Source organism: Pseudophryne corroboree, chromosome 2 (genome assembly GCF_028390025.1).
Source record: "Pseudophryne corroboree isolate aPseCor3 chromosome 2, aPseCor3.hap2, whole genome shotgun sequence".
In the NCBI taxonomy this organism is placed as follows: Eukaryota; Metazoa; Chordata; class Amphibia; order Anura; family Myobatrachidae; genus Pseudophryne; species Pseudophryne corroboree.
The window spans coordinates 916,296,561-916,319,622 of NC_086445.1; the positions used below are offsets into that span (position 1 = coordinate 916,296,561).

Here is a 23,062-nt window from a genome sequence, read left to right on the forward strand (position 1 = left end):
CTGCCAGCCAGTCACTATTGTTAGCGCCGGTGTCCCAATGTGCCGCATTACAGGGAAGTAGACGCACTATATAAACTACAGCTCCCAGCAACCCTTAGCGCTGAAGCATTCCGGCGTTAAGGGCTGCTAGGAGCTGTAGTTTATTGAGTGCATCTTCTTCCCTGTAATGCGGCACGTTGGGACACCGGCGCTAACAATAGTGACTGGCTGCTTGGCTGCTGTGCGAGTCTCTGGGAGAGCCACTGCCAAAGGGAGGACAGCAGCTTAGCTGCTTCCAGGAGGAGAAGCAGGAGAAGCATTACCCTCCCCTCCCCCACTCGCAGTACCTCTGGACCCCATCTGCGGCACCCCCACACACCCCCTCCACCACCCACGGTGGCTCCAGACCCCCTCCCCCACCCGCAGCACCCTCGCACCTGCCCCTCTACCACATGCAGCACCCCCGCAACCGCTCCTCCCCCACCCACGGTGGCTCCGGACCCCCTCCCCCACCTGCGGCACCACCGCACCAGCCCCTCCACCACCTGCTGCACCCCAGCAACCACCGCTCCCCCCCGCCCCACCTCCAGACCCCCTCCCCCATCCTTGTCTCCCCCACACCACCTACTAGGTGAATCATCAGGCCCTGAGTGCGCTATTCACGCCGTTGCAAGGGGCTACAACCCCTTAACCATTGCACGCCCTCTGTCCGTGCAATATTTAACCACTCACACAATTATGATTGGAGGCAATACTCCATATAATAAAAATATTGCATGCCACAAGGGCGTGCAAGGTTTAAGGGGGCGTAGACCCTTACGACGGTGCGAAGAGCACCCGTAGGGTGCGATGAATCACCTAGTAAAATATAAATAAACCCAGTTTGAAAACTCATCAAGCTAAACACACAAGTAATCATTTCCACAGCATAATAGAATAAGAAACGGCAAAACAATCATGGTGAAATTACTATAGATAAGTACGGCAAATGACTCTCTGCGACATCGGCCAGTAGCTTCTGCTTTGCCATGTTGCTTCTTCCATCCTTATTTCTGTGTTATGAAATTTAATCTAGAACATATCTAAAGAGACCATTACACACTGTTCACTTACATAGAGCATCTACTATTTCTACAGTATCTTACATGACAGGGAACAAAGAGAATCTTACCTTACGCTTGGTTTCTTCAAACAAACTCATGAGACTCTCCTTGGCAGTCAGGATAGGGTTGCTGGCGGCCAGACTACGCATATAATAATAAACCGCATCCAGTTTCCTCCGCTGCAGAAGAGCCAGACAAATAAAACTTGCAGTTACACTTTGCTCCAAATACAGAAGTAAGCTGTAGATACCATAACGTAATAAAAGATTAAGGGGTCTATGTACTAAGCCGCGGAGAGAGATAAAAGAGGACGGAGATAAAGTACCAAGCAACCAGTTACTATCATTTTTCAAACACAGCCTGTAACATGGTCCTTAGGAGATGACTGGCTGGTACGTTATATCCGTTCACTTTAGCACTCTCCAAGGCTTAGTACATAGACCCCTAAGGGCTATACCTATGTACTAAGTAATGGTTAATGTTTCGCACACATTGATCACTATAAAACAGAGGTATTCAACATGAAGCCCTAAAGCTGCTGTGGAACTACACATCCCATCATGACAAGCCACAGATATAGCACGCCCTAATAGCAAAACTGTGACGGGGGCATGCTGGGATGTGTAGTTCTGCAGCAGCTAGAGGGCCACATGTTGAATACTCCTGCTATATACCACATTATGGCATCACATCCAAGGCCAATTATCATTCAATTACTAAATGTACATTATTCCCCTTAAGAAAATAATTACTTGCACGGATAAAGAAACTAGATATTTGCAATTATGACAAGACCCGTCATATATGCATCACGTCTCACTTTCATATCATTTATAAAATGTATAAAGTGGTCTTTGCAAATAAGTAAAATGTTTCATGTCACTCAAGTCCCCATTAATGACGACCCAGCAATGCATCGGGCATAGCGTCCCTCTACTTACGGTACCTAGCTACTGAATGGCCAGCTAGAATAATACACCCAGAGACTGAGGGAAATATCACATTTCTGTCCTAATCTCCCCATTCCTGCTCCATTGCCCTGATAACCTATAGAGAGCAGAAGGTCTCCATGATTAATCTAGAGATTGAAAAAATACAAGAGCTACTTAAACCTTATGAGGTTAGAGTTGACTTTAGAGATTTTGACTATAGATTAAATCAGAAGATAGAGGAATATGAGCAATCAATAATTGTATCCAAAAATAAAAAATTATCCAGAGATAACCAGGACTACAATACTAATCAAGTAAGAACCTATAACAGAAAATTTAGGGATTACACTGAGGCATCTTGGAAACCTCAGGGAAATCCCCGATTCAATCAAGTATATAGAGAGAGGAAGAAGTCAGCAGGTTCTAATAGAAAAATCTACAATAAGGATTTAGGTTCAGACTACACAAATAGAACTAAAGCTAGCCCCCGTAAACCAGAAAGATCAAATACTGATAAGGACATCTCCTCTGATTATGTCCAGAGGGGAGCTAGACCAAAAAATAATCAAACTACCAAAAATGATTCACGGCCATCACATGATTTTTTAGAAAGGGATCTGTATCCGATCTGGAAGAATCGGAACAAATACAGCCCACTAAGACAGGATTCACCCAAAAGAAAAGCAGGCGATATAGAGGATCCAGAGGCGGACGTAAGGAATCAATCAAAAAGTGCAAAAAGAGATTAAGGAATCAGGGCCTATTTAATCTTTCTTCAAAAATATTAACTGAAAACGAAAAAGCCATTATTTCCAAAGGCTTAAAATTTGCACCGTCTACTGGTCCAGATCCCTTTGAATTGTATGTAGAACTAAATAGATATACCAGAGATCTATGTAGACAACGATATTTCACTACTAAGCGACTTAGAAATCTAGATATAGAGGCCTTACCGATTCTTCTAGATAAAAATGACATGGAGGCTCTTGGCACTTTGGAGGCATTAGAATCAGAGAATACATCTCATGATATCCCTCAGCAAATTTATGATGTTAATACTAATCAAATCACTAGATTAAAGAAAAAATCCGAATTTTACCCAACACAACATAAAAAAGGGTGTATAGAGGCATTTTATTCAACAACTTTAGAAGATTTCAGGGAGCTATGCAATAGACCAGCTGCAAATAATAAGAGACGTGATAATCTACACCCAAATGAACGTAGAGCATTAATTAATCTAAAGAAGGATGATACAATTATTATTAAAGCCGCCGATAAAGGCGGCGGTACTGTGATTCAGGATAAGAACGATTATCTTTCCGAGGCCTATCGACAACTAGAGAATAAGAGATTCTATACAATCTTACCAAATGACCCAACCACTAGGTATTTGGGTAAATTTAAAATGTTTTTGGAAAAAAGTTTGGAGGAAGGGGCAATATCCAGGAATGAATATTTATATTTATTTAACCCTTACCCCGTCATCCCCACTTACTACCACTTACCGAAAATACACAAAACCCTTCAGTCACCTCCTGGGCGTCCTATTATTTCGGGTATAGGGTCCCTTACCACTAATTTGTCGGCTTTTGTTGATCACCTTTTGCAAACACATGTCACATCACTTAGATCTCACATCAAAGACTCGACACAATTTTTGAATCTTATAAAAGGAGTCTCTTGGGACCCAAACTATATATTCATGACATGTGATGCAGAGTCATTATACACAAATATCCCACACAAGGAAGGTGGATTGGCACTCCAGTTCTATTTAGAACAAAATTCGAGTCTAACTGATGTAAGACGGAAATTTATATTAGATGCGGTCCAATTTATTTTATCACATAATTACTTCACGTTTAATGGTGCTTTTTATTTACAGATCATGGGTACCGCCATGGGCACTCGGTTCGCCCCAAGTTTTGCCAATCTATATATGGGCCGCTTCGAAGAAAAATATATTTGGGGCGGCCCATTTGGGGCGAACCTAGTGCTCTACGGGCGGTACATAGATGATTTATTTTTTATTTGGGATGGGGATCACTTCTCAGCTTCACAGTTCGTCATTTATCTTAATCATAACACTTTTGGGTTAAAATTTACTAGCACTATTAACGATAGTCACATCACCTTCCTGGATATTGCCCTAGAAGTAGATAAAGATAGAATTGTCACCTCCACATATAAGAAAGAAGTGGACTCTAATAAATATTTGAATTATTCTAGTTGTCACTATAGGCCATGGTTGGATAACATACCAAAAAGTCAATACTTTAGACTAAGGAGAAACTGTTCAGAATATGAGAAATTCGAATCACAAGCTAAAGATCTTACTAATGCTCTATTAGAACAAGGATATCCTGTAAATCTACTTAGCTCTGCACTCGAAGAAGCCAGCTCTAAAGAGAGAGAAACATTGTTACTGGGAAAAACAAGTATAGATACACAAGAATCTATGATGGAAGGACTTGATCATGAATTGATCTTTGTGTCCAAGTATAATTCTTGTTCGAAAGATATTAAGAGAATTATTAAGAAGAACTATGGACTCTTAAAAACAGATAGAGTCCTATCCACATGCTTGAAGGAAGAACCTAGAATAGTCTATAGAAAAAATCGAAGTCTGCAGAGTCTCTTAGCCCCTAGTCATTTTAAAATTGAGAAGAAATTGGATAATACTGCTATAACTTGGTTAGGCAAGATATCAAATATTAAGGGATGTTATAAATGTGGCAGGATAGGTTGCATTACCTGTAATTTTATAATTAATAAAAGTACCACATTTAATTCTACTGCACTAGGAACCATCTTTAATATTAATCATCACATTAATTGTAACTCCACATATGTTGTATATCTGATAACATGCCAATGTGGAGCACAATATGTAGGAAGAACAACTCGTTCCTTAAATACAAGATTCCTGGAACATAGGCGGAATGTCCTGAAAGGGCTATGTATACATAGCCTATCCCGCCATGTACAGACTAAACATAAGGGGAATATTAATGTATTACAGGTACAAGGAATCGAACATATTGGGAACACAACCAGAGGTGGAGATCGCTTTAACCTCCTATGTAAAAGAGAGGCTTATTGGATCTTCTCTCTAGGGTCTTTGTTCCCCGCAGGATTAAATGAGTCAGTTGAACTAAATAATCTTTAATGTCCTCTTAGCATAAGATAATCTACTGGAGAACGTGATTTATGGTTTGTCTGCCTATCTCTTAGTGTGCTTATAACTACCCTAGGGAGTTATATTAGTTACACTGACTTCAGAAAAATACTTGCTCTCTCTCTCTATATATATATATATATATATATAATTTCTCATTTTTTGTTATTTGGATTTATCTATAGCTACAAATCGATTACTAGCATATGTGTATATAGGTACTTGTGAAGAAAACAGAACTATAATTATTGGTGAAATATATATAAAAAATTGGTAAATCGGAGGGCTGGTTCTAAAAAGCATGATCAAATCAGCTTGAAGATATTAATAAGTTAAGCTTTGATAAATGGAACTTCCCTTTCCCCCTCCCCTCTTCCAATTCCCTTCCCCATTCTTATGACTATATGTACCCTTTTGTGATGATTGAAATTTTGCTTTTGTTTTTGTTTTTCTCCTCTCTCCTTCTCATCTATGAGTTTATATGATTACGCTCTTTAGAGAAATATGATTAGAGACAACTGATCTGATTATATATTAACAATGCATAGGTATTTTTGAAAATAATATATAAGATCGCTAGAGAGAGAATATATAATTTGATTAATAAAAAGCCGAATAAAGAAGGAGATAGAGGAGAGGAGAGAAAAACAAATAACAATAATAATACTAATAATAAATAAATAATAATAAAAAATATAGATTGGTGATACGATTTGGATGGGAATCGAACACAGGTCTAGTGGCATACGTGACTCCTGCATTAGTCTGCTGTGCCACTGACCTTTTTGGTATTTATATTGGTTGTTTTCTATTAGTTGAAATCTATTCCTTGGAACATGAATTGCGGTGATGCCTTCTTATAACAAACAAAACATCAATTGTTTTTGTAAAAAAACGTTTTATATATATAAAAATATTGAAAGCCTGTGTATATATTAATAAATATTGTTGATGTTTTATGATATTATTTTTAAAAAGTGGAGTTAGAGATTAACTCTACTAATATTGAACACTTGTTTTAGACTATTAAGTACACCTGTTTGTTGTTAAATGGCCTCTGTGGATTGGCCAACTGCACAATAAATATCGGATCAGCTTGACACCTAATTATACCTTCTGAGGAAACCGCTATACGTTGACAGCGGAGAAACGCGTAAAGGCTACCCCCGTGAGGACCACAACACTGCCGGGCTCTGTCTCCACTGTTCCACTGCCAGTCTACAGCCGCGCTCCTTTCCACGTGTACCCTGAGAAACATCTCATCAAGCTCGCCCCTAATTGTGGAGTACGGAGCACGGGCTGACAGGGACACTGTGAGCGGCGCTGCTGACAGCCACTCCTTCCTCTCTTCATACGGCATTTGGATCCAGAGAGGTGTATGCTCCTTCTCCCTCCGCTGCATCAGATAATGGGAAGTTTTTTGCTATTGAACTCCAGCAGCGGTGAGCATCAGATTTACTTCTAAAAAACCATCATTCTGTGGAACTTTATTCAAACATAGTAGAAAAAGCTACCAACATTTGAGACAGTGATTGATTTACAGACAATTACCGGATCAGTTACAGGTTGTGGAACCCTCTGGGGGTGTGTCAAGCACCAATAATTTATTTGACTTTTTAGAATAACCTTTTAGAATAACTTTGTTTTTAATTTTGTCTAATATATGTTGTGCATGTATTAAAGTATTTACTATATTTTTAATTGCAATTGCGCTCTCATTTATTTCCAAATATTGTCTTTAATTAGGTGATAATCCAAATCACCTGTTGGGAGCAGCAACTACAATTATTTATTTACAAGTGTTCAATTAGACTTAAGGGAAACTTGCGCCTGATAAACAAGTGTTATTGTTTATTATTGTTTTTTTTCAAACACAGCCTGTAACATGGTCCTTAGGAGATGACTGGCTGGTACGTTATATCCGTTCACTTTAGCACTCTCCAAGGCTTAGTACATAGACCCCTAAGGGCTATACCTATGTACTAAGTAATGGTTAATGTTTCGCACACATTGATCACTATAAAACAGAGGTATTCAACATGAAGCCCTAAAGCTGCTGTGGAACTACACATCCCATCATGACAAGCCACAGATATAGCACGCCCTAATAGCAAAACTGTGACGGGGGCATGCTGGGATGTGTAGTTCTGCAGCAGCTAGAGGGCCACATGTTGAATACTCCTGCTATATACCACATTATGGCATCACATCCAAGGCCAATTATCATTCAATTACTAAATGTACATTATTCCCCTTAAGAAAATAATTACTTGCACGGATAAAGAAACTAGATATTTGCAATTATGACAAGACCCGTCATATATGCATCACGTCTCACTTTCATATCATTTATAAAATGTATAAAGTGGTCTTTGCAAATAAGTAAAATGTTTCATGTCACTCAAGTCCCCATTAATGACGACCCAGCAATGCATCGGGCATAGCGTCCCTCTACTTACGGTACCTAGCTACTGAATGGCCAGCTAGAATAATACACCCAGAGACTGAGGGAAATATCACATTTCTGTCCTAATCTCCCCATTCCTGCTCCATTGCCCTGGGCAACAAGACCACGCAAAACAATTCATAAATGACAAATTACTGTATGTTTGCAAGAGTCCATCATTTTAAACATACAAACTTTTAAATAAGAAATAAAAAAATAAAAAACAGAAATTGTGTCCTTGAGGCTCAAAAATTAAATTTACACTCCTGCTTTTATGTATTTAGAACACGCAAATTACAATATTGTTTCCATACCTCGACAGAACCCTTTTACAGACCACTGTACTAATATTTGCCTCGCTAAATCAGTGTGAGAATGCACTTGTGAATTAAGTGCTTTGTGTCAAAACAGCTTTTAAAGTTTCCGTGACGTAAATGAACCATTAGCAGTGTAAAGGCCCATACACACTGGGAGAGTTTGAGCTGAAAGCAGCTCACTTTTGGCGTTTTGAGCCGCTTTCAGTTATAAAACTGCCCAGTGTGTATGTCCCGGCGATGAGCGCTGATGTGCGCCTCTGCTTCATGAACGGCAGGGTGAACGGCGTCCTGCTATGGAAAGCCGTTCACCCCCGCTGACATCGCTGGGCAGGGGGGAAAGCGCTCAGTGTGTATGCACCGTAAGTGTTAGGCAACAGGCTTGGCGGGGTTAGTTCTGCAGTTAGTACTGCCTGGTCGTGAGACAGGCAGGAGTCACTGACCAGCTGTCTCTGCACATAGGTGCAGAGTGTGAACTTGACACTTTACCTCTTAAGTTCCCCCATACCTACAAGAAATGAAAAGTACTTTGCCACTCCTCCATAAATACCGTGTATATAGCCAGGAGTGCCAGCTGATTGTAAGGTCGACCATTCTTGGGAGCGATGTGTTGTGCCTTTAGATACCAACTAAAAAAAAAAAAAAAAGTGAACAAATACTTTTTTTTGTGGTTTATTTTATAAATGTTAAATCAATATGGATGAAGTGATTACCTGCGTGCTTTACCATAGTTGCACGTATCTGCGGCCTGCTCTCTATAACGTGCAATGTCACCCTGGCAAATCATACAGCGCTGCGCACTGATCAAAGCAAACTTCACCTAGGTACAACAAACAGCATCGAGTGAACGCCTGCAGCATGCAGTAACACAAGGAAGTCATAGAAATAAAATAACTAAAGCCATGACGTACAGTCTTCCGCAGAGGTTTGCTGCGGATTGCCATTCCATCCATGTACTCTTCAAGCTTGAACTGATATGTTGTCTGCAGTTTCTGAAGCAAATTATCAAAAAATGCAGTACCCTAAAGCAGAAAATAATACATTGTAAATGAAAACATTACAAAGGACCATGGCAGCAAATAACATACCAAACCTATTAAGGAGGATTACTTTTCCTTACGGCAGGCCATTAATTCAAAGACGCAAGCAATTCTGCGGCAACTGCAGTTTCACTGTGTGCACGTGTTAAAGATAAAAAGAGGGTTCTGTACATGCATTCAGAGTTGTCCAGGCCCATCCATTGGCTTGTGAAAGTACCAGTCACCATTATTGCGTGCAATGCTGAAATCGTGCCCAATGTATCCACACCAGTGGCTTATCTATAATGGGTGCTATGTATGCGGAGCACACAGCCTCCTGGATTCTAAGGGGCCCACTCCGTACTTCCTGTAACCATTTTTTTAAAATACTTACCTCTCCGGAGTCCTGTGGCAGTGACAGTGACTCCGAGTACTAGGTGATGCATATGTCTCTGGGAAAATGTTGTGGCGACTATTTTCCCGGTGTTTTGTGCTTGCGCAGTAGGGGAAAAAAATCGCTAGGAAAACGGCCACTGTGCCATTTGCCAGGAGTCATGCGCACCAGCAAGTGCTCATAGCGTCCCTGCCGGTGCCTGCTAAAGAGGAGGTTGCCCGCACGTAGACTGCACACAGCCCCCTCCTCTTTACACGCCCCTGATCCACACAGTGGGTTGAGTGGGAGATTTTCAGAAACCTTTCATTCACATCTCACTAAACATAAATAGCCATAACCCTTACCAAGTAGAAGTTACTATTTTTCATACTGGGACTGTCCACACTCGTGAACAAGAGACTATTAACAGGCCAAAAACAAATGCATGAACTTTGTCAGGGTTTTGCAGGCAGCACTATGCACAAAGATTTTTATATAACATTATGGAACAGTGTTCTTATATCGCTCAAAGGGCTCATTCAGATTGGGGGGGCAGACAAAAAAAACCCCACTGAGTCCAGAGGTAAAATGCAGGAGTTGTCCGCTTGGATGTGTCATTCTCTTGAAGACAACAAAAATAAGAATTTACTCACCGGTAATTCTATTTCTCGTAGTCCGTAGTGGATGCTGGGTACTCCGTAAGGACCATGGGGAATAGACGGGCTCCGCAGGAGACTGGGCACTCTAAAAGAAAGATTAGGTACTATCTGGTGTGCACTGGCTCCTCCCTTTATGCCCCTCCTCCAGACCTCAGCTAGGGAAACTGTGCCCGGAAGAGCTGACACTACAAGGAAAGGATTTTGAATCCAGGGTAAGACTCATACCAGCCACACCAATCACACCGTACAACTCGTGATAACTATACCCAGTCAACAGTATGAATAACAACTGAGCCTCACTGAACAGATGGCTCATAGCAATAACCCTTTAGTTAAGCAATAACTATAAACAAGTATTGCAGAAAATCCGCACTTGGGACGGGCTCCCAGCATCCACTACGGACTACGAGAAATAGAATTACCGGTGAGTAAATTCTTATTTTCTCTGACGTCCTAGTGGATGCTGGGTACTCCGTAAGGACCATGGGGATTATACCAAAGCTCCCAAACGGGCGGGAGAGTGCGGATGACTCTGCAGCACCGCATGAGCAAACTCAAGGTCCTCCTCAGCCAGAGTATCAAACTTGTAGAATTTTGCAAACGTGTTTGACCCCGACCAGGTAGCAGCTCTGCAAAGTTGTAATGCCGAGACCCCTTGGCCAGCCGCCCAAGAAGAGCCCCATTCCTCGTGGAATGGGCTTTTACTGATTTAGGATGCGGCAGTCCAGCCGCAGAATGTGCAAGTTGAATCGTGCTACAGATCCAGCGAGCAATAGTCTGCTTAGAAGCAGGAGCACCCAACTTGTTGGGTGCATGCAGTATAAACAGCGAGTCAGTTTTTCTAGCTGTCCTGGAAACATAGAATTTCAGGGTCCGGACTACGTCCAGCAACTTGGAATCCTCCAAGTCCCGAGTAGCCGCAGGCACCACAATAGGTTGGTTCAAAAGAAACGCTGATACCACCTTAGGGAGAAATTGGGTAATTCTGCCCGGTCGATATGGAAGATCAGATAAGGGCTTTTACATGACAAAGCCGCCCATTCTGACACACGCCTAGCCGAAGCCAAGGCCAAAAGCATGACCACTTTTCACGTGAGATACTTCAACTCCACGGTCTGAAGTGGCTCACAACAATGTGATTTTAGGAAATCCAACACTACGGTGATATCCCAAGGTGCCACTGGAGGCACAAAAAAGGGGCTGAATATGCAGCACTCCCTTAAGAACGTCTGAACTTCAGGAAGCGTCTTTCCTAGCCTTTAACAGCGTAGGAATCACTTCATCTGGAACGCCCTTTTCCGTTAGGATCCGACGTTCAACCGCCAAGCCTTCAAACGCAGCCGAGGTAAGTCTTGGAACAGACAGGGCCCCTGCAGTAACAGGTCCTGTCTGAGAGACAGAGGCCATGGGTCCTCCGAGATCATTTCTTGTAGTTCTGGGTACCAAGTTCTTCTTGGCCCATCCGGAACTACGAATATAGTTCTTACTGCTTTCTTACTTACTATCCTCAGTACCTTGGGTATGAGAGGAAGAGGAGGGAACACATAAAACCGACTGGTACACCCACAGTGACACTAGTGCGTCCACAGCTATCGCCTGAGGGTCTCTTGACCTGGCGCAATACTTTTTTAGCTTTTTGTTGAGGCGGGACACCATCATGTCCACCTGTGGCCGTTCCCAACGGTCTACAATCTGCGTGAAGACTTCTGAATGAAGTCCCCACTCTCCCGGCTGAGGAAGTCTGCTTCCTAGTTTTCCACACCCGGAATGAACACTGCTGACAGTGTTATCACGTGATTCTCCGCCCATCGGAGAATCCTTGTGGCTTCTGCCAACGCCATCCTGCTTCTTGTGCCGCCTTGTCGGTTTACATGGGCGACAGCCGTGATGTTGTCTGAATCAGTACCAGCTGGTTTTGAAGCAGGGGTTCTGCTTGACTTAGGGCATTGTAAATGGCCCCTAGGTCCAGCATATTTGTGTGTAGGGAAGTCTCCTGACTCGACCATTGTCCTTGGAATTTTCTTCCCTGAGTGACTGCTCCCCAACTTCGGAGGCTTGCATCCGTGGTCACCAGGACCCAGTCCTGAATGCCGAATCTGCGGCCCTCGAGAAGATGAGCACTCTGCAGCCACCACAGCAGAGACACCCTGGCCCTCGGGGACAGGGTGATCAGCCGATGCATCTGAAGATGCGATCCTCACTTGACTAACAGGTCCCACTGAAAGTTCCTTGCATGGAACCTGCCGAAGGGAATTGCTTCGTAAGCAGCTACCATCTTTCCCAGGACTTGCGTGCAATGATGCACCGACACCTGTTTTGGTTTTTAGGAGGTCTCTGACCAGAGATGACAACTCCTTGGCCTTCTCCTCCGGGAGAAACACCACCTTCTGTTCTGTGTCCAGAAACATGCCCAATATCAGCAGACGCGTTGTAGGAATCAGCTGCGACTTTGGGATATTCAGAATCCAGCCGTGCTGTTGTAACACTTCCTGAGATAGTGCTACACCGATCAACAACTGCTCCCTGGACCTCGCCTTTATAAGGAGATCATCCGAGTATGGGATAATTATAACTCCCGTCTTTCGAAGGAGTATCATCATTTCGGCCATTACCTTGGTACACACCCTCGGTGCCGTGGACAGACCAAACGGCAACGTCTGGAATTGGTAATGGCAGTTCTGTACCACAACCTTGAGGTACTCCTGGTAAGGTGGGTAAATGGGGACATTTAGGTAAGCCTCCATGATGTCCAGTGACGCCAGTGATCGCGCTGAGCCCCCAAAAAAGTGGGTCCCAGGGACCACTCACTTTTAAAAATTGGGGTCCTACCGGTCCTTTTCTGGGTCCCATCGGAATTAAGGTTGTTATTAATCTTAAACTTGTCGCAAGGTGGGGGGGTATGGGGTGACCGTGCTGCTGGGCTGTGTAGCATGCAGGGCACCCTGCACCAGAGCTGTACCTAGACATTTTGGTGCCCTTTGGTAGAAAGTGAATTGGTTCTCCACCTCCTAGAACCTAAAGTTTAGGCAGTGCGCGCCGAAGGCGTGCGCCAAAAATTTAGGGGCGTGACTTAATGGAGAAGGGGCGTGACCACATAATAGTACCAATTCACATTATATCACACAGTAGTGCTGCTTATGCACATTGCACCAGGTAGCACCTCCTATACGCACTGCGCCAGGTAGAACACGTTATACACTTTGCTCCAGGTAGAGCATGTTATTAGCACCAGGCAGAGCACGTTATACACTTAGCGCCAGGCAGAGTATATTATACATATTGCACCAGGTAGATGACAATATGCAGACTGCGCCAGGTAGAGCACATTATTCACACTGCGCCAGGTAGAGCATGTTATACACATTGTGCCAGGTAGAGCACGTTATACTTTGTGCCAGGTAGAGCACGTTACACACTGCACCAGGTAGAGCACGTTATACACATTGCGCCAGGTAGAGCACGTTATTCACACTGCGCCAGGTAGAGCATGTTATACACATTGCGCCAGGTAGAGCACGTTACACACACTGCACCAGGTAGAGCACGTTATACACATTGCGCAAAGTAGAGCACGTTATTCACACTGCGCCAGGTAGAGCACGTTATACTTTGCGCCAGGTAGAGCACGTTACACACACTGCACCAGGTAGAGCGCGTTATACACATTGCGCGAGGTAGAGCACGTTATTCACACTGCACCAGGTAGAGCACGTTATACACATTGCGCCAGGTAGAGCACGTTATACACATTGCGCCAGGTAGAGCACGTTATTCACACTGCGCCAGGTAGAGCACATTATACTTTGCGCCAGGTAGAGCACGTTATACACATTGCGCCACGTAGAGCACGCTGTTCACACTGCGCCAGGTAGAGCACGTTACACACATTGCGCCAGGTAGAGCACGTTACTCACACTGCGCCAGGTAGAGCACGTTATTTACACTGCGCCAGGTAGAGCACGTTATTCACACTGCGCCAGGTAGAGCACGTTATACACATTGCGCCAGGTAGAGCACGTTATTCACACTGCGCCAGGTAGAGCACGTTATACACATTGCGCCAGGTAGAGCACGTTATTCACACTGCGCCAGGCAGAGCACGTTATTCACACTGCGCCAGGTAGAGTACGTTATTCACATTGCGCCAGGTAGAGCACGTTATTCACACTGCGCCAAGTAGAGCACGTTATACACATTGCGCCAGGTAGAGCACGTTATTCACACTGCGCCAGGTAGAGCACGTTATTCACACTGCGCCAGGTAGAGCACGTTACTCACACTGCGCCAGGTAGAGCACGTTATTCACACTGCGCCAGGTAGAGCACGTTATTCACACTGCGCCAGGTAGAGCACGTTATACACATTGCGCCAGGTAGAGCACGTTATTCACACTGCGCCAGGTAGAGGGGCAGAGAGATAGGGGTGTGAGGAGGTTACACTAGGCTGAGTTGGGGAGGGGAATCAGTGTATCTGGACTGACAGGGTGGTTCTTGATGGGAGGGCAGTGAGATAACACAGTGGGCTGGTTGGGGAGGGAAGGTGGAAACACTGGGCTGGCAGGGTCAGTAATGGTGGGGGGACACTGGGCTGGCAGACACTGTTAAGGCAGCATTGGCCTGCTGCTGTTCAGTTTCTGCCCGGCCCTGCACACTGGCTCAGCACTCACACCCCTTCCCCAGTGTCCCTGCATCCTCAGACCCCAGCTAAATTACCTCTGCACTGCCAGCTCTGTGCAGAGATCTGTTCCCAGGTGGCGGGTCCGGCTTGCTTCATCACTCTGCTGGGTGATGTCATCTGGCGGCGGCTCCGGCACCTCCCGTATCATCAGTAATCGTGCGTCGCGGACTGAACCCACCTCTCCCCGCCCGTGGACTAGTGCAGACAGGGAGAGGGTGACAAGTGTGGATCTAGCCCCGGAGCGCCGCGCTGCGGCTTCCCGTGGCTTGGCGATAACGGCTCAGTCCTCTCAGCGTGTTAACATCTCCCGGCACCGCCAGCATCTTCCCGCCCAGCAGCAGCTGCCGCCTGACACACTTCTGACCAATAACGTCAGAGAGCAATCCCAACGGAGCGCGTCTACGGGGACCCGCCCATTCTTAAAAAGTGAGTCCCCAGTCTTCATTTTGGGGTAAAAAACGCGCTATAGCGCGTTTTTGCGATCACTGGACACCATAAAATCCTCCTCTTCCAGGCTTGCAATAACCGCCCTGAGCGATTCTATTTTGAACTTGAACTTCCTTATTTAAGTGTTCAAGGATTTCAAATTTAGAATGGGTCTCACCGAACCGTCTGGTTTCGGTATCACAAACATTGTGGAATAGTAACCTCGTCACTGTGGAAGGAGAGGAACTTTGATTATCACCTGCTGGAGGTACAGCTTGTGAATTGCCGCCAGTACTACCTCCCTTTCCTTGGGAGTAGCAGGCAAGGCTGATTTGAGGTAACGGCGAGGGGGAGACGTCTCGAACTCCATCTTGTATCCCTGAGATACCTGTAGAACCCAGAGATCCACCCGTGAGCGAACCCACTGGTCGCTGAAGTTCCGGAGACAGGCCCCCACCGCACCTGGCTCCACCTGTGGAGCCCCAGCGTCATGCGGTGGACTTAGTGGAAGCAGGGGAGGATATTTGTTCCTGGGAACTGGCTGTCTGGTGCAGCTTTTTCCCTCTACCCCTGCCTCTGGGCAGAAAGGACGCGCCTCTTACTCGCTTGCCTTTCTGAGGCCGAAAGGACTGTACTTGATAATACGGTGCTTTCTTAGGCTGTGAGGGAACCTGAGGTAAAAAAGTCGACTTCCCAGCTGTTGCTGTGGACACGAGGTCCGAGAGACCGTCCCCAAACAGTTCCTCACCCTTAAAAGGCAAAACTTGCATGTGCCTTTTAGAATCAGCATCACCTGTCCACTGCAGAGTCCATAATACTCTCCTGGCAGAAATGGACATTGCATTAATTCTAGATGCCAGCCGGCAAATGTCCCTCTGTGCATCTCTCATATATAAGACTACGTCTTTAATATGCTCTATAGTTAGCAAAATAGTATCTCTGTCAAGGGAATCAATGTTATCTGACAGGGAATCAGACCATGCTGCTGCAGCACTACACATCCATGCTGAAGCAATAGCAGGTCTCAGTATAGTACCTGAGTGTGTATACACAGACTTCAGGATAGCCTCCTGCTTTCTATCTGCAGGCTCCTTTAAGGCTGCCGTATCCTGAGACGGCAGTGCCACCTTTTTTGATAAGCGTGTGAGCGCCTTGTCCACCCTAGGGGATGTCTCCCAGCGTAACCTATCCGTTGGCGGGAAAGGGTACGCCGTCAGTAACCTCTTAGAAATTACTAGTTTCTTATCAGGGGAACACCACGCTTCTTCACACAGTTCATTCAACTCATCAGATGGGGGAAAAGTCACTGGCTACTTTTTCTCCCCAAACATAATACCCTTTTTTGTGGTAACCGGGTTAATGTCAGCAATGTGTAAAACATCTTTCATAGCCGTAATCATACATCGGATGGCCCTTGTGGACTGTACATTTATCTCATCCTCGTCGACACTGGAGTCAGACTCCGTGTCGACATCTGTGTCTGCCATCTGAGTTAGCGGGCGTTTTTGAGCCCTTGATGGCCTCTGAGACGCCTGGGCAGGTGCGGGCTGAGATGCCGACTGTCCCATGGCTGTCACGTCGTCAAACCTTTTATGTAAGGAGTTGACACTGTCAGTTAAAACCTTCCACATATCCATCCACTCCGGTGTCGGCCCCGCAGGGGGCGACATCACACTTATCGGCTCCTGCTCCGCCTCCACGTAAGCGTCCTCATCAAACATGTCGACACAGCCGTACCGACACACCGCACACACACAGGGAATGCTCTGAATGAGGACAGGACCCCACAAAGTCCTTTGGGGAGACAGAGAGAGAGTATGCCAGCACACACCACAGCGCTATATAATCAGGGATTTACACTAACAAAAGCGATTTTCCCTATAGCTGCTTTTTTATATAGTTTGCGCCTAAATTTAGTGCCCCCACTCTCTTTTTTTACCCTTGATGCCTGGAAACTGCAGGGGAGAGCCTGGGGAGCTGTCTTCCAGCGGAGCTGTGAAGAGAAAATGGCGCCGGTGTGCTGAGGAAGATAGCCCCGCCCCCTTCTCGGCAGACTTCTCCTGCTTTTTTACCTGTATAATGGCGGGGGATTATGCACATATACAGCTTAAAAGCTGTATTATGTGTCAATTAGCCATGTAAGGTACTCTAATTGCTGCCCAGACCCCAGACCCCCCCCCCCCCCCAGCACCCATCAGTGACCGGAGTGTGTGGTGTGCATAGGGAGCAATGGCGCACAGCTGCAGTGCTGTGCGCTACCTTAATGAAGACCGAAGTCTTCAGCCGCCGATTTTCAGGATTCTCTTCTGTCTTCTAGCTCTGCAAGGGGGACGGCGGCGCGGCTCCGGGACCGGACGATAGAGGTCGGGCCCTGTGTTCGATCCCTCTGGAGCTAATGGTGTCCAGTAGCCTTAGAAGCCCAATCTAGCTGCAAGCAGGTAGGTTCGCTTCTCTCCCCTCAGTCCCTCGTAGCAGTGAGTCTGTTGCCAGCAGATCTCACTGAAAATAAAAAACCTAACAAATACTTTCTTTTTCTAGAAGCTCAGGAGAGCCCCTAGTGTGCAACCAGCTCGGGCCGGGCACAGATTCTAACTGAGGTCTGGAGGAGGGGCATAGAGGGAGGAGCCAGTGCACACCAGATAGTACCTAATCTTTCTTTTAGAGTGCCCAGTCTCCTGCGGAGCCCGTCTATTCCCCATGGTCCTTACGGAGAACCCAGCATCCACTAGGACGTCAGAGAAAGTCAAAATTTGTGCCAGATTCAGATCTGCACTCAGTGTTCATGGAGTTGGGGATTTCTTTGCTCCTGCCTGTGAATCTCTACAAACTCGTACAGCATATATGCACAAGCGCATTTGTGAGTGAGACGAATGGTATCACAGATGTCTATGAAGTGTCCTGGGTCACCTGGGCGGTGACTAAACAGACGCATAGATTGTCCGTCTAATGGGGGTGTAGTGGGCGTATCACTCACATTGTAGGCCACATTCACAGAGCTAGAACAAGTTTTGATTGTGTGACCGATGGTGGAGGCTAATGATGCAGCAGGTGATATTACACGCTCAAAGTGAGCGCCTCACATTTTGTACATTCACACGCATGGATGTACACCAGGGAGGGATTTGTAGCGGCATGTACATAAAGTCATAGACAGGCGACTGCGAAAAGATGAGCGCACGAAGGCTGAAATGTGTATCCTATATAAAAAAAGGCTAACACTGCTCCTCACCTCTATGGGGGGGGGGAATTCAAGTGTTGTGTGCACCAGTGGACACTAGATCGAAGAAATCCAATTGTTGTTCCGTTCGGCCGTGCAAAGCTGCCAGCGCTGACATTACTATTCCGTTGTTCTGTCATTTTGACAGGCTGGTTAATAGTATGAATATAATTTCAGAGCGACAACTGAGTACTGCAATACACCTAGGGACCTTCATTTCTTGGGCTATCATCATCAGACATTAACAGATCTCTTTACGTGATACACAGAAGGATAGGTTGCCCTATACACTTAGATAACAGACTCTGCAGCGTCACAATAGTTTAAAAATGAGTGCATGTCATTTGTATGAAGCCACCATGCATTATTGCTGGACACGGACCAAAAGCTGCTAGGTAACTATATTCATAGCAACAACATGAATCATTCTGAAGTAAAATGAAATGAATGCTGCACATATACATCACTCCCACACTGCGCTCATCCCTCTCACCTCATCTAACACCTGCAGCAGCTTCCCGCAGAAGGCCTCATTTTCAGCCGATGTCTCCTTTAATACGTGTCGGATCTTTTCAATAACTTGATAGAAGACATTTTTCCACAAGAGCTGGTCAACGTTGTGCTGGTCACAGAACTCAATGTCTGTCAGCAGGCAATGTTCATACAGCTGAAGAAGTTCTGACCTGTATAAATAAATCAAAAGAGTGTATAAAACTTCACTGTGTAGACTGTAGAGTCCATTTACTATGGGTACCGACCAATAAAATATCAGCTCTGCTTAGCCTTGTGCAAGATACAATACCTATCGGTTTCATATAGTAACAACAATTCCGACCTATTTTTAAGAAATGTATAAATTCTAGTAAATGAGCAGGAGCCAGATTTTTTCTTTCCTATCAAGTAAAGACGAATGTAGAATTTTGTCAAGATAACGGAAGTATATGAACAATGCGGGTAAATCCAGCTATTATGGATGGCTGATTCTGATCGTACTTCCATAGCCTGTGCACAGACATCAGCTCTCCGACAACACCCAACACAGCCAGAAGGTGGCAGCTTCAATCTGCCCCTAAGTGGGAATATGATCACGGTGTATAAATATCAGGATTGGCTAGTTTAAACCAATATTTATTTATTTTTTTTCATAAAAAACACTTTATTATTATGCGGTGACTTCTTACAAAAATGCCTATTACACTAAAAAACTAGTGTTTTTATTCAAAGTGTTTAATACCAGTGGCATGCTCAGTGCGAATGCTTACCGTGGTGTGTGTATTTCTCTGAAAAGTGCTTTTGCATTTTCCATTTTCTATTACTATTCAGATTTAATGATAGTAAGTAATAAGAAGGGACTAATGTTTAACATTAACTTGTTGTTCTTACTCTCAATTTCATCTGTACTTTGTGTGTATTAATAAAATAAGAATTTACTTACCGATAATTCTATTTCTCGTAGTCCGTAGTGGATGCTGGGGACTCCGTAAGGACCATGGGGAATAGCGGCTCCGCAGGAGACTGGGCACAAAAGTAAAGCTTTAGGACTACCTGGTGTGCACTGGCTCCTCCCCCTATGACCCTCCTCCAAGCCTCAGTTAGGATACTAGCCACACCAATCACACCGTATAACTTGTGATCTAAACCCAGTTAACAGCATGATAACAGAGGAGCCTCTAGAAAAGATGGCTCACTACAGCAATAACCCGATTTTTTGGTAACAATAACTATGTACCAGTATTGCAGACAATCCGCACTTGGGATGGGCGCCCAGCATCCACTACGGACTACGAGAAATAGAATTATCGGTAAGTAAATTCTTATTTTCTCCGACGTCCTAGTGGATGCTGGGGACTCCGTAAGGACCATGGGGATTATACCAAAGCTCCCAAACGGGCGGGAGAGTGCGGATGACTCTGCAGCACCAAATGAGAGAACTCCAGGTCCTCCTCAGCCAGGGTATCAAATTTGCAGAATTTTACAAACGTATTTGCTCCTGACCAAGTAGCTGCTCGGCAAAGTTGTAAAGCCGAGACCCCTCGGGCAGCCGCCCAAGATGAGCCCACCTTCCTTGTGGAGTGGGCATTTACAGATTTTTGGCTGTGGCAGGCCTGCCACAGAATGTGCAAGCTGAATTGTACTACAAATCCAGCGAGCAATAGTCTGCTTAGAAGTAGGAGCACCCAGCTTGTTGGGTGCATACAGGATAAACAGCGAGTCAGATTTTCTGACTCCAGCCGTCCTGGAAACATATTTTCAGGGCCCTGACAACGTCTAGCAACTTGGAGTCATCCAAGTCCCTAGTAGCCGCAGGCACCACAATAGGTTGGTTCAGGTGAAACGCTGAAACCACCTTAGGGAGAAACTGAGGACGAGTCCTCAATTCCGCCCTGTCCGAATGGAAAATCAGATAAGGGCTTTTACAGGATAAAGCCGCCAATTCTGACACGCGCCTGGCCTAGGCCAGGGCCAACAGCATGACCACTTTCCATGTGAGATATTTTAACTCCACAGATTTAAGTGGTTCAAACCAATGTGACTTTTGGAACCCAAAAACTACATTGAGATCCCAAGGTGCCACTGGAGGCACAAAAGGAGGCTGTATATACAGTACTCCTTTTACAAACGTCTGAACTTCAGGGACTGAAGCTAGTTCTTTTTGGAAGAAAATTGACAGGGCCGAAATTTGAACCTTAATGGACCCCAATTTCAGGCCCATAGACACTCCTGTTTGCAGGAAATGTAGGAATAGACCCAGTTGAAATTCCTCCGTCGGGCCTTACTGGCCTCGCCCCACGCAACATATTTTCGCCAAATGCGGTGATAATGTTTTGCGGTTACATCCTTCCTGGCTTTGATCAGGATAGGGATGACTTCATCCGGAATGCCTTTTTCCTTCAGGATCCGGCGTTCAACCGCCATGCCGTCAACGCAGCCGCGGTAAGTCTTGGAACAGACAGGGTCCTTGCTGGAGCAGGTCCCTTCTTAGAGGTAGAGGCCACGGATCCTCCGTGAGCATCTCTTGAAGTTCCGGTTACCAAGTCCTTCTTGGCCAATCCGGAGCCACGAATATAGTGCTTACTCCTCTCCATCTTATAATTCTCAGTACCTTGGGTATGAGAGGCAGAGGATGGAACACATACACTGACCGGTACACCCACGGTGTTACCAGAGCGTCTACAGCTATTGCCTGAGGGTCCCTTGACCTGGCACAATACCTGTCGAGTTTTTCCCAACGGTTTATAATCATGTGGAAGACTTCTGGGTGAAGTCCCCACTCTCCCGGGTGGAGGTCGTGTCTGCTGAGGAAGTCTTCCCAGTTGTCCACTCCCGGAATGAATACTGCTGACAGTGCTATCACATGATTTTCCGCCCAGCGAAGAATCCTTGCAGCTTCTGCCATTGCCCTCCTGCTTCTTGTGCCACCCTGTCTGTTTACGTGGGTGACTGCCGTGATGTTGTCCGACTGGATCAACACCGGCTGACCTTGAAGCAGAGGTCTTGCTAAGCTTAGAGCATTGTAAATGGCCCTTAGCTTCAGGATATTTATGTGAAATGATGTCTCCAGGCTTGACCATAAGCCCTGGAAATTTCTTCCCTGTGTGACTGCTCCCCAGCCTCGCAGGCTGGCATCCGTGGTCACCAGGACCCAGTCCTGAATGCCGAATCTGCGGCCCTCTAGAAGATGAGCACTCTGCAACCACCACAGGAGGGACACCCTTGTCCTTGGTGACAGGGTTATCCGCTGATGCATCTGAAGATGCGACCCGGACCATTTGTCCAGCAGGTCCCACTGGAAAGTTCTTGCGTGGAATCTGCCGAATGGGATTGCTTCGTAGGAAGCCACCATTTTTCCCAGAACCCTTGTGCATTGATGCACTGAGACTTGGCTCGGTTTTAGGAGGTTCCTGACTAGCTCGGATAACTCCCTAGCTTTCTCCTCCGGGAGAAACACCTTTTTCTGGACTGTGTCCAGGATCATCCCTATGAACAGAAGACGAGTCGTCGGAACCAGCTGCGATTTTGGAATATTGAGAATCCAACCGTGCTGCCGCAACACTACCTGAGATAGTGCTACACCGACCTCCAACTGTTCTCTGGATCTTAACCTTATCAGGAGATCGTCCAAGTAAGGGATAACTAAAACTCCCTTCCTTCGAAGGAGTATCATCATTTCGGCCACATTACCTTGGTAAAGACCCGGGGTGCCGTGGACCATCCAAACGGCAGCGTCTGAAACTGATAGTGACAGTTCTGTACCACAAACCTGAGGTACCCTTGGTGAGAAGGGTAAATTGGGACATGAAGGTAAGCATCCTTGATGTCCAGAGACACCATGTAGTCCCCTTCTTCCAGGTTCGCAATCACTGCTCTGAGTGACTCCATCTTGAATTTGAACTTCTGTATGTAAGTGTTCAAAGATTTTAGATTTAAAATCGGTCTCACCGAGCCGTCCGGCTTCGGTACCACAACAGTGTGGAATACCACCCCTTTCCCTGTTGCAGGAGGGGTACCTTGATTATCACCTGCTGGGAATACAGCTTGTGAATGGCTTCCAAAACTGCCTCCCTGTCGGAGGGAGACGTCGGTAAAACCGACTTTAGGAAACGGCGAGGGGGAGACGTCTCGAATTCCAATTTGTACCCCTGAGATACCACCTGAAGGATCCAGGGGTCTACTTGCGAGTGAGCCCACTGCGCGCTGAAATTCTTGAGACGGGCCCCCACCGTGCCTGAGTCCGC

General features: G+C 45.6%; 1 protein-coding gene across 2 annotated transcripts in view; it reads right to left on the reverse strand.

The window, feature by feature from the left end:
• SMG6 (SMG6 nonsense mediated mRNA decay factor) overlaps window positions 1-23,062 on the reverse strand; it is a 547,213-nt gene that overhangs the window by 431,491 nt on the left and 92,660 nt on the right. For both annotated transcript variants that reach the window (XM_063956128.1, XM_063956126.1), the window contains 5 exons: window positions 18,820-19,009; window positions 8,867-8,977; window positions 8,669-8,775; window positions 8,506-8,584; window positions 1,151-1,261 (listed from right to left, as the gene is read on the reverse strand). In XM_063956128.1, coding sequence (XP_063812198.1) covers window positions 1,151-1,261; window positions 8,506-8,584; window positions 8,669-8,775; window positions 8,867-8,977; window positions 18,820-19,009 — 598 coding nt within the window. The remainder of the gene's footprint in view (window positions 1-1,150; window positions 1,262-8,505; window positions 8,585-8,668; window positions 8,776-8,866; window positions 8,978-18,819; window positions 19,010-23,062) is intronic.